Source organism: Sipha flava, unplaced genomic scaffold, assembly GCF_003268045.1.
Source record: "Sipha flava isolate LNK unplaced genomic scaffold, YSA_version1 200_pilon_pilon, whole genome shotgun sequence".
NCBI lineage: Eukaryota > Metazoa > Arthropoda > Insecta > Hemiptera > Aphididae > Sipha > Sipha flava.
Genome location: NW_020272785.1, coordinates 516,434 through 530,043, shown reverse-complemented (window position 1 = coordinate 530,043; position 13,610 = coordinate 516,434). Strand labels below are relative to the sequence as shown.

Genomic DNA, 13,610 nt, shown 5'->3' with positions numbered 1-13,610 from the left:
CGGTGTTTTACTGTCGTTTGTTACATACATATTTTTTTGTGATCGATGCAATCAAGTGAAACTGAAGTTCACATACATATTTGGTCTGTATATGTATATTGTCGTCAAGTGACACTAGAACTCTGTTTTTATTTCTTCGCATTTGAAATAATTTAATGATTTCTGTTCTACAGAAGTATATACCACGTTAGTGAATAGTGACTTGTCCATTTATACCAATAATGAAATAAATGAATTCAATCTTAGATTTGTAGTTGGAGTGTTAAAAACAGACTAAATACAGCGTACGAATCAGATAATAAAATAATATTGATGATTGTATATGTGTATATACTTGTTTATTCCATTTAATATAGCAAAATAAATAACATACTTATTTACAGTTTTTATGCTATAAGTTATAATTTTTTACAAATCCAATTTAAAATCTACAGAAGTTAAATTAAAATAACCTGTAAATCTCACCTAAATATGGGTAAAAATGTCAAATTGAATAATTTTAAAACGATTATTTTCAGAATTACAACAAAAATACTGAAAATCCCGCGCATTTTACCATTGTTTTTTTAAAAGGCTGTAACTTGGTTAATATTGGACTTAGAAAGTTGATTAAGCTACCAAAATTCATTAAAAAATTAGACAAAAAATAATTAGTGATTAAAATAGATGGTTACCGTATAAGAAAAAAAGTTTTTGTGGGCATACGCAAAATTAACTGTCACAAAAATAGTCTAATTATTTGAAAATGTGTATAATAATGTTTATTAGTTAGCCAAAAAAACAGAATTGAAATATATAAAGCCTGCACATATTTATTGTTTCCATTTATCGCGATCACACTGTATGTGTATGATTTAGTCTGTTCAATGATTCAACACGGTTCATCAGATATGACGAATAAAACCATAATAATTTAATATTTAAAATGATTACCTCACTGATGAAATTTCTAGCTACGTCCTTGATACGAGTTCTTTTAAAAATATGAACAACTCTAATAGTTTACGGGAAATAAATCAAATAAGTAGTTCTGTATTAACTTCCATTCAAGCCAGTTAAAGTCTCTCGATACTAAATGTGAATTAAATTGATGTTTCCTTTCAAAAATTGTAAAAGATAATATTGTCTGCTCAGACTAACTTCATTTTCTTAACTTTCATATCCTCATAACAAATTCTCAATCAATTTCTATATTCACTATCTCATTTCATCGTAATTTCTTGTTGTTCTAACAACCCTATTGGCCAGAGGCGGATCCAGTGTCTTATTCTGGGGGACGCCCTTCTGAAAAAACAACCAATTAAAATATACAAGATGTAAATTTTATATGTATCTAATAAAAATTACCACTTTTAAAAGTGATGATTTAAATTGTATGCATCTCGATTATCATGTTTGGCATAACAATTTTAATTTGTGAATCAAAATATTTTTTAAAACAAATTACCATTTTGCAGATCCGTTAAAAAACGCAATAACTTCTTTCAATATACTGATAGTATTTCTGACAGAAGCTACTTTAGGTAAATAAGAAAAAGAAATATTTAATACATGATTTAAACATGTACATCGTACAGTCATTGGACATTCTTTTATTATATTAATTATGGCGCCAATATTTTTGAAGTCGTTACACTGCATCCATCAGTTCCTACGCCTGCATAAAATTTCAAATTGAGTTCAGGGTCTTTTAAAATATCTAAAACTTTAAGACCAATAGCAAGTTTTGTTTTGATTCTCCATATGTAACATCATCCACGTTAATGCAGTAGCGTAGCCAAGAGAGGCGTCTAAGGAGGTTATAGCCCTCCCCTCATGGGTTTTTTTATGTGCATGTACTATACTAGTATACTGTAATTTAAGTATTTTAACTTTGGTACAAACTAAATATTTACGAATAACTCATTTTGTCTTTGGTACATAGGCGTATTACTTTTCCCATGGTTATCACTATATTTTTGGTGGTTATCATGAAAATCATTGGTGATTCTCGTCTAATTCTATCTTTTTAACGAGTATAATAATTATAGTTCTTGTATTATATATTTATAATTAGCATACAATACGGGCGTGAGCCCAATTTACATTTAATATTATTACAATAGAATTACAAGTGTGATGACGGAAATAATTATTCTGATATTTTTTTAGCTGTCTACTTATTTTATTTGAAAAAATAAAAATATTTAATAGGTACGTTATAAAATAGTTGGAAAAAGATGAGTGCATTTTTTTAAAAACCTAAAAGTAAAATATACTTACGGATCTTAATATTTATTTATTTTAATTTATTTTGCCTTTGTAATACTTACTTTCCAGGAATAAACTGATGTTTTAAATGTTTATTTAATCATTCAAAACCGTGAACGCTTTAATTTGCGTTTGACCCATCGGCTAAGGGAAGTACGTGCACTGTATCGTAATTGAATTTTTGCGTTCTTTCGTTACTAAAATGGAAGGGCAATGGGAAACTTTCAGTTTCGAATAAAATGTACATAAAATAATTATTATGTTAAAAAGCATGCACAATATGGTAAAACGTCGGCTGTGAAACGGAAAAAGGAACTCCGATGGTAGTTTCGAGCTTGTGTATTATGCATTGCTCGCTCGGGAATAAAATACGTCCATACGGGTAGCAGCTTGTCCGTGGCAATAAATATATATATATATGTATATATTTTACATCACCCACCCTAGAAAAAAGCGAACTTAAGTAAATTTACTCCACCGAAAACCCTAGTGGTATTCTACTGCCATCGAGGGAATTGCGCATCTTCTCCTTCTTTGTTCCATACTGGACGTATTGAGATTTACGGAAATAACCCGAGAAAACTAAGTAGGTTTACGACTTGCCTATCTGTCCATCTGTGACTTATGAAGATTTTGCGTGTCGAAAAAGAGTCAAAAGTTTTTGAAAAAAAATGAATTTTCTTTTAATAATTATATTTTTAAAAAAATAATAATGCATTTCGATTCGTATACCCTTTGATGCGAGTAGTTAACAACTTGCATTCGGTATGCAAGCAATTATTTATAATCATATAGATGGAGATTGGATCCTATTTTAGGGACGCATACTTCCTTTAAATATAATTAATTTTCAATATGTCAAGCAAATTAAAAAAAAAAATTGTAAATTATTAACTTTTATGAATTAATATCACTAATGTATTTATGTCACTAAGTTTCAAGAATGAATGTTAAGTGTGTCGACTATATTTCAGACATTTCTCGGGGGCTTAGAAAGTATTTGAGATGCCAATGACTCTTATATAATATTCATTACAATTTATCTTATTATAAAAACGTATCAAGTTCGAGTTAAGTTTTCATTAAAAAATACATATAAAATTACTTGTAAAATTTTTAAAAATAATTAAAGTGAACTAATAAATACTTTTGGGGGTAGTATTTATAAGATCATACTTATTCTACGTTATTTTTTAGTCTTAAATCAATTAAAGAAATTCTAAAAATTTTCGCTCGCTAAAAAAACGTATCAAAGTCAATTATTTGTGGTAAACTCCGTAAAATGTTGCTTTATCCTATAACAGAATTAATAAATTGTTTATAATGTTGATTAATAAACGAGTTATTTTTTTCATTTCTGCTGTGTTCTCTTAGTTTTTTATGTATCAATTGTGTTATGAAATTGTTTTGTGAAAAATTTAAATTCTAAGAAACATGGTTACAGTATAATGATTATATTAAACTAAATATGTTCAAACCTGGTGGACTAGCTATAATGGTTTTGAAATCAAATTTTTATCAATAATGATTAGTATTACTTTATCTATACATTTGCATTATAATTGCTTTTAATATTTAATTTTCTATTTAGTATTTACTTTATTTTTTTTTATTTGTGTAGCCATTATGTTTTAAATTAATCATATAGTAATACAGAATGCTTATTAAAATATGTAATACAATTATTGAAATTTGTTTAACTATTTAACTATTTTGTTTTATTATTATTATGTAAGTGCATTTTATCATTAATTTAAATTTATTATTTGGCTTCACCTTATGTGAGTTGATATAATTGGCTTTATTAGGTTCAATTACCATATCATATTCATCTTTATTTGAGCTATTTTAATATTATGTTTTCTAATTATTTTGTTTAAAAAAAAACCAATATAAAGAGTATCATTATGATAATCTAAACTTTATTTAAAATGAAATAATTTAAAATATATTTTAAAACTTAATTTGTTTTATAATTCTTAAATTTAAATATAAATTTTAGACTTAGATTTAGTATAATTGCAAGAACTAAATTGTAATATTTTTATATTTTTTTCAGGTATGTATCAATGTGCAAGTAAATAAAGAGATAAAATTATTTAAAAATACAGGTATTGCATCCATAAAATTGAAATTGGTAAACTATTTACAAAAATAATATAAATTAATATTTAAATATAATTAAGTCATAAATCATATAAGATAATCAATATTTTGATTACAGTATTCTGGTTATAATATTCTGGTTACTAACATTTATCATTATAATAATATATTATATTGATGATGTGGTGTACAATATTATGAATTATATTTTTTTTCGCCTAAGACAAAAATAATGATAACTGTATGATTAAATCAAAAAATGAATTACTTATTAAACTACTTTTAGTAAAAATATATGATACTTCAATTTTTATTTTGTGTGAGTTAATTTGTTAATCTACATTTGATATAGTCGTTACATATATTTTATTAGTTTGTCCATATGATGAAGTCCTTGATAACACTGCAATTAAATAAGTTGAATTTGGCTTTAAGTTATAAATCTGAAAAACAAAATGTGCTATTAATAATGACCATATAAGTATATTTATTATTAATTTATAATTATTTAATCTTTTTTTTCTTTTTATTGGTAATCAAATAATTTTCTTAAATTACCGTGTGATTATAATATGAAATTTCTTTTGTAATTTTTATTTCTATGTCAGGTATATTTTCACAACATTTCGCATTATCTTCAGAAGAAATTTCCTCGGTATTTATTATAAATGATTTTAGTACACCATTGAATATCCGTGGAATGTTCCATTCCAATGTAATATGCTTAGAACCTATGCTTGTTGCACTTAGATTTTCTGGTTTTTCTGATACTATTTAAATTTGTTATTATAATTTATATCATTAATTTTATAATTGTTTTAAATGACAAATCAGACACATCAATTCTAATTAAAGAATAATGTTGACACCATTTTTATTAACATAAAAATTCATTATTATTATTGTAATTTTATCAATTACAAATAAATATCAATTCATTATAAGATAATATAAAAAAATATGAATATATATTATCTAGAAATGTTGAGAATATTACTTACATCCATCATCAAAATGACTGTCAATTGAAGCTGGCCAACCACCTTTAGGATAGTCTAGTGATTTGGCTCTCATCTAATAAATTTTGTGATGTATAGATTTAATTAAATATTTTATAAGATTGAGAAATATTAAAGTATTACTTTAATTGTATATTGGTCATTGGGTATTAAGTTTTCTAAAGTAGTACAGTAAAATTTTGGCCAATAAATACATTTTTTTAGGTTCTACTGTTATTTGTTTTTCAAAATCAATTTTCTTATTAATTAATGTAATGATAAAACTATTGATATTATCATATTTTTCAGTGAAACTCCATCTCAATCCAATTGATTTAAGTTTTATGTTTTTCTCATAAACTGTCAAGTTATTCACTGATTCTAAAACTAAAATATAATAAATCAATTATTTATATTATTAAATGATTTAACAAATATATTTCAAAAAAATGTAGTTAATAATTTTAATATTTAAAATAAATGTAGACACCACTATTTGTAAATCCTGTCCCAGTTACAAATATAATTATATATACTAATGAACATTTCCGATAGTGACACTTTTGAATTTCTTGATAAATATAATATAAACAAAATAAAAGTATGATACATTTATATTTGTAAGTTTGAAAGAATTCTTTTTTTCTTTGAATGATAACTAAGTTTTATTATATTTTTATAATATTGAATTTAAAGTAACTGTTTTTGTAGTAACATAAAATATGAATATTTACCATTGTCACAATTATCCCCTTTGAAACCAGGAGGACATATACATTTATCCAGTGGCGTACATTCGATCTTGCTCTGGGGAGGGTTTAACAAAAATAATCATTATCTTTTTTTTTTTCGTTGTACAGATAAATAAGATAAATAACTGCTATAAACAGTTATTATTTTATACAACTATTTTACCAATTTACAATTTACTTTTACATTACAGTAAATTAATAGCTATTGGAAAAAAAAAACAGCATAGTTAACAAAACTTTTCAAACACCTATCAATATAATTATTTAATTATCATAATATTTGTATAGTTGTATATTTTAAGTTCAAAGCGTAATAATGAAACTACGAATATATTACACGTCATCAATAATAAAACAATTTCCTTTTTTTTTTCTTTTTTTTTTTTTGGCCCTGGGGGGGTTTGAACCCGGAAACCCTCCCTGTATGTACCCCACTGCATTTATCTTTGTATGCAAATCCTCCATTGAGACAAATCAATGATATAGGTGATGGTTGTAATAATGATAATGAAGATCCAATTGAAATACCATCTTTTAAATGTCCAAGACAGTGTTAAAGAATATTACTTTCATAAATTATATAAGTTATTACTTGTTTTTGAAACTAATTAAAATGTTAAATGTTCATAATATAACATCAAAAATAAATTTATCTTTTTTATGAAGATTAATAGTACTTTAATAGTGGAAAATATAACACAATTTCTAAATTAGGATTTATCTTATAATTATTATGGTATTGTTATACTAAGAATTTTCTAATGATTAAAAAAAACTCAGTGTTTTTATAGTATACAAATAAACATAAGATTAAATAATGTTTACAGTTTTTTTAAAGAAAATCACCAATATTTTCTTATTTGGTGTAAATATAATATTAATAATGGTTAAATATTATTAAAAAAATTCATTAAAAATTATAATAAATTCATAAAATATAAAATTTAAAATTTTATAAATTACCAAATGGATAGACGTTGAATATTATAGGTGATGGGTATATCTTTTGCAATTCTTCAGTAGTTATTGTTAATATTTCTTCATTTGCTGTTTGAAATATTTAATTTTTTTTTTTATTATTCATATTCTTATTCTACTACGATTATATTAATCATAAAAGGAGAATTAAACTGTGTGTTACCATATTCATCTAAGCACTGAGTTATTCGTTTAATTCCAACTGTACAACCTTCTGCATACACTTTTTCAAAAATAAACTGACTATACTGATCATAATAACCTCTATGTTGATATACTTTTTTAATTTCAAATTTTTTTTGTAGTTTCATATTTATACTGTAGGTTACATTTGTTAATAATAATTTATCTTCTTTGATAAGTACAGTTTTTAAATCTTCCTGCAAAATAGTAAGTTTGAGTATCAATGCTATTGATACTTAGAATTAAAAATATATTATTGTTATAGTTTCATTTTAAAAATTTAATTATATGTATATTATAAATTTTACCGCTTCTTGAAAATTATGTGAGTATACTATATCCAGGTTATCGTCATTAATTATTTCCATTGAAAAAGTGCATTTTGAAATATCTTTTAATATATATGATACTGATATACATGTTGTTTTTTTTTGTTTCCAACTTATTTTAAATGATCCCTCTTCATTTTTAGCTTCCCATGATAATAAATTGTAGTTGAATTGTTTAGAGGTAGATCGGTTATCTGTAGTAATATTAATTTAAATTATTTATACAATAATATTTTGTTTCGATTATCAATATAAATTAAGAATATAATTTAAAATTAATTTATTCAATTTATCCTAACCATTTTAATTTTTTTTTTTTTTTTTTAATTATAAAAAATTAAATTAAAATATAGCATACTCTAATGTTTCCATATTTGATATAGAAAATGTTTTAATGGTCTATTCATCAGCTTTATATTCAATTTTGTTTGTCGTAAGAGTATAAGTTGGATATTTTTCATCTGCTATGAATTCTAAAGTTTTATTTTTAGAGCTTAAAATAATTCCATTGAACTGAATTGTCATACCAATAGCATTAGTTCTTAAATGAATTTCCATATCATTGTAGTATATGGACTTATTATTTTGACTAACTGAAAAAAATAAAAATATTTGATTGAAATAACTAAACATTTAAATAACTGTTATATATTTACTTTTATATGCATTTTCAGTGGACTGAATTTTGTAAATTGTAGTGATGTCATAATTATCTTAAGAAATAAGATAATATAAATTGTTAAGAAATAAAATATTCATAAAAAAAATTGCTTTTCAACTTATTTATATCTTTTTTTTTTTTTTACAAGAAATATACAATCTATACAATTAAGCATAATAAGTAATGTGAGATGAGGGTAACAAAACACCCATTGGTAGTACTTAGCTGGTTTAGTGTGATTACTTACAACTTATTAGGATTAAGTTAGATGAACCCTACACCATTTTCTTTTCAGCCTGCGACGAGGGTTTCCAGGAAGTGACGGGATATGTAAGCCTATTATTAGAGGATTTACATGGTTTTTTAATTTATTATAGAATCGTTTTTAGAAAATAGCAGCTTCTTCTTCTACTGTTTTTATACCTAGGTCTTTGTGTAGGGTCATGTTGGAGACAAATGGTGGGGCATTTGTGATTTTGCGAAGGGTAATTTTATTTAAATTTGATTTTTTTGCCGATCCCCACAGTTGAATTCCATACGTCCATATGGGTTTCAGAAGTGATTTTTATATTTGAAGTTTGGTTTTTAAATATGTGAATTTATTTTTAAAAAATAATAATTTTAAAGAACAGGAGCGGGCATTAAGTATTTATCTTTTTTCCTTATATGATTTTGCAATGTTAGTCTTTTATCGAGGTTTAGTTCTAAATATTTAACAATGTCAAGAGCTGGGATAGGTAAGTTATTTATAGTTACGTTAGGACAATGCCCGTGTCTTAGGGCGAAGGTTGTGTGAATGGATTTGTTGTTGTTTAATTTAATTTTCCATTTGGCATATCATTCTGAGAGTAGATTTAGGGGGGATTGTAAATTTTTTGAAGCAAATAGCGGATCATTGTGTACTGACAATATGACTTTATCGTCAGCATAATCAGCAACAATAGTATTTTGTGTGGAAGGTTGATCGGCAGCATAAATATTAAATAAGATAGGAGAATGTACAACTCCTTGTGGTACTCCTGCACTAATTGTGGCTATATTTGAGGTGGCGGAGCATTGGCGTATTTGAAAATGTCGGTCTGTAAGAAAACTCCATTAGTAGAAATAGTGTAGGAGGAAGAAATTTACGAAGTTTGAACAGAAGACCTTCATGCCAAACTTTGTCAAAGTCCTAGGAGATGTCTAAAAATGCACAACTACAATAGCATTTGTTTTCAAGGGAGGTAGAGATTGCATCAATAACTCTATGGACCTGGTGTATTGTGCTGTGTTTGGCTCTGAACCCAAATTGTGAGGACGGGAGTACATTTTTTGCTATTATGTGCGGATAAATGCGTTTGAGAATGAGTCTTTCGCAAATTTTTGAGAAGTATGGTAATAGACTTATAGGTCTATAGAATTTTGAGAGGTCAGGAGGTTTATCCGATTTAGCAAACATAATAATTTGGAAAATCTTCCAAAGAGTAGTGAAGTATGATAGTTTCAAAATAGCATTGTAGATGTAAGTAAGCAGTATGAAGACTTTGTTCGGTAAGCAATTAGCAGCATTAGCCTTTATTAAATCAAACCCTGGAGATTTATTGCGAGAGCAATTTGAGACCATACTTTTAACTTCATTGAATGTAAAGTATTTTTCTGGGCGAGCACTTGGTAAGGAAAAATGTAAATAATTTTCAACATCGATAATATGTTGCGAAATATGGATGTCTCATGCGAATACAAAGTTTTAGAAAGGTGGACTTGGAATACTTCTGCTTTTTCAGCGTCTAAAACGGCAAGCGAGTTGTCATAATTTAACAGTGGGAGTGAAGCAGTTTTATATTTAAGTAACCGCTTAGTTTTTCTCCATAGACTTCCATCAGTGATAGATAGAGAGTGTAATTTTTGTTCAAATTCATATGATTTATATTTGGCCAAAGCCTTTTTTAATGAGTTAGCGAGTTTATTATAAGCTGTTTTGTGAGATGAAAACCTAGTAACTTGGTATTTAGCTCTAGCTCTTCGTTTTTCTACTATTAGGCAACGAATTTGCTCAAATACTATTGGGTAATTATTTATATAATTATGTGTTTTTTTAGGCTTGGTGGCTTCCCAAGCAGCTGATTGTATGAGCATAGTCAAGTTATTTACCGCTTCATCGATTTCATGATTTGACTTAAGTTTAATTTTTAAATCAATTCATTGATTAAGGATATTTTGAAATTCAAGACGGTCAATAAAAGGGGAAAAAAATCTAGGGGGTTCAACTCGTGCAAAAACAGTGGCAGACACATTGAGTATAACAGATGAATGATCAGAGTTAAGATCTAATATGTTTTTAGTTAGGCAGTGTAAATTACTAGGAATTTTAGTGACAAATATATCTAAAATATCCGACTTTTTTGCTGGGAAAGAAGGCCAATAGGTAGGGCCCGGTGGTGCAAGTATATTGAAATTATTTGTGTTGACAAAATTATATAAGACATTTCCACGGGGGTTATATGTGCGACAACCCCAAGCACTATGTTTAGCATTAAAGTCGCCACCTATGATAAAATTATTTTTGATTGTATTGAAGTAATCTGTGAACGTAGCATTCAAAATATTGTGGCGCGGAGAAGAATAAAAAGCACCTACAGTAATGGGTATGTTATTTAGCTTAACTATTATTGTACACGATTGAATGTGATCGAAACAGTAATTGGTTTGAGGTTAGAAGTGTATTGAATTTTTAATAAATACTGCAACACCACCATGTGCCGTATTATCATGGTGATTGGCTTTAATTAGCTGGTATCCAGGTATGAAAAAGTGTGTATATTTAGTGAAGTGTGTTTCCGTGATAAGGGTGATGTCAATACGTTTATCATATAATACATTTTGTAAAATATTTACATGGTTTTTAAGACCATTAGCATTAAATTGTAAAACTAGGAGGGACTTATTTGTAACAGAATTATTCATTTTTTTTTTTTTGCCAATAAACTTGAGATTACCTGAGTAAGTAATGAAATGAATGGATTGATAAGAGTCTTAAGCTCGCTTACAAAGCCTGCCATAAGCGAATTAATATCAGGAGTAGGCAAAGGAATATCAGATTGTGCATGTTAACCTTGAGTTGCCTGAACATACGTTTGAGATTGGCTAGGAGGAGGATTATTGGGAGTGGTATTACGTGGGTGGCTATCTTGTACATTGTTAGACATAAGACTAGAGTTTACATATACATTGTGATTATTTAGGTTGGTTTTCTTACGTTGCTGGAGGTTTTTATAAACTGTGCATCCCCTGTAGTTTGCAGGGTGGTTACCTATGCAGAGGGCGCATCGCATTGAGTCATGACGTGAATTTGGACAGGCAGATGAAGGGTGATCATCACCGCACCGGACACAACGAGGGCTATATCCACAGTAGGCTTTAGTATGACCATAAGCTTGACAGTTCTGGCATTGACTAATAATTTTTGATTTATGAGGTTCTTCTATTTTAATTTTTGTGTGCAGTAAGGATTCAAGTTCAAAAAATTTCATTTGAGTGATCTGTTGGCTCGAGGTCGACGAAAAATAATGGCAGGGATATTTTACTGATTCTGTGAATAACCTGCGTAACTTGTCTAACTTCGTATAGGCAAAGTTCGAGTTCGCTTTTAATCATTTCCGTTGGAGTAGATGGGTGCAAGTTACGAATAACTATGCGCATTGGTTTATCTTCATTTAGCTGGAATGTATGGAATTCAGCTTGTGCATTTCTTAGGTAGTGAACTAGTGTTCTATACGCTCCGAGATTGGAAGTTTGGATTTCTAAATGATCAGCCGTTAACTTACAAATAAAATTATCAACACCAATTAATTCGATTAATTTTGTGCAAATACCCGGGAAGTCTTCTACGCCTCGTATGAAAATTGGAGGGGGTGGTTTAGAGTAAGTGAGAACTGGATCAGCAATTAACTGTTTTTCCTGTGTAACAATTTCAGAAGTTCCTTCTGTAGATTCCGTTGGTTTTAATACATCAAACCGATTACGAGTCGCGAATAGTTTTTTTCTTACATGTAGAAGTAATTTTGGTAACGATGGTTCTGAATTGGACGAGCTTGAGTGGTTGCGTTTATTATCACTATTAGCAGGTGTCTTCAGTGGCTTGAGTTTATTTGGATTTGCATTTGATGTCTTGTTTTTATCATTTGTATTATTTGTATTATTTTGATTACGGTTAGACATATTTAAATATTTAACTGTTGAATGATAAGTTTTTAGAACTATGGAATCGATTAACTACGCCGAATAGCGTATATTATATTATAATTAATATTACCGTAATTACCGTAATCGCGAGGACAAAGGTCACCGCCGCGGCGATGCCTTGTAGTGAGATTAGGTATATTATATAACCATGCACTAGGATTATACTTAGTAAACTTAAATCTATTTCCACAAATAAAGGTTGGTTTTGGCAGCTGGTAGACACTGAGATCAACAATTGCTCTAAAAACTGCGTCGATTGGTATAAAGAACGAAAAATTCCGACAAGTTTAAGCGACACTACTTTAAACAAACGTGGAGGCATAAAAACGTGTGCATTCAGCTTGGCTGTCCGCAAACAACTGAGATTATTTATATCAAGGTGTAAATTGATGGTAAATGATCTAAATATTTGAGAATTAAGCTTTCTATAAAAAAAAATTGAAAATATTACAGTTATTTTGGTCTTTACTTCTTACAAAATTGTTGAACCTTCAAGCATAAATTATAAAATGATAAGTTACATGTTTGCTAAATGTATAAGTTATAAATATAGAGTACACAGGGTTGTATGGCTATGGTAGGGTAGTGCCTACAGCATAAAGTTACGATTTTTCTTTTTTTGGCCAATATATAGATAAATTGATAAGACATTTTCCCAAAATGAATCAGTCATTAAACAAGATTTTTCATAGTTTAATTGCAGCTTTTATCAGTTTTGAAATTTGTCGAATTTAACATATTATTAATTATTATCTACATACAGAAATATTTCTTAGTTTATACTATACTTAAAATATTAAACGTATTCTAATATGGATACATAGGTAACATTAAAACTTTTTTTTATAATTAATACACTCATAGTGTTTATTGCTGCTTCTCAGATATAAGTCCGTATATTATAATTATATTGAACCTTAAATATTATAATTCTTTGTAAATAAGTTTTCTTATTTAACAAAATATACATAGTTACATAATGAACTACACTATAAAATCGTATAAGAACAACATATACTGGGTTGAATAATAGGTACATGTACATGTACTACATGTATCTGTATGATTTTAAATTTGATATGCTTAACCATATATTTTTAGTAATTTAAAAACTTTTACCTGTATGTAATTT

At 27.5% G+C, this 13,610-nt stretch overlaps 2 protein-coding genes across 2 annotated transcripts in view; one reads left to right on the top strand and one right to left on the bottom strand.

The window, feature by feature from the left end:
- LOC112682208 overlaps positions 1-13,610 on the top strand; it is a 131,153-nt gene that overhangs the window by 20,186 nt on the left and 97,357 nt on the right. The gene's annotated exons all lie outside the window — the stretch shown is intronic.
- Positions 6,089-8,114, bottom strand: LOC112682211. The gene is made up of 5 exons (XM_025552727.1): positions 7,955-8,114; positions 7,576-7,790; positions 7,248-7,464; positions 7,070-7,153; positions 6,089-6,161 (listed from the first exon to the last, which is right to left on the bottom strand). Exons 2-5 carry the CDS (start codon positions 7,633-7,635, stop codon positions 6,133-6,135), a joined length of 390 nt encoding a protein of 129 aa, XP_025408512.1. The 5' UTR covers positions 7,636-7,790; positions 7,955-8,114; the 3' UTR covers positions 6,089-6,132.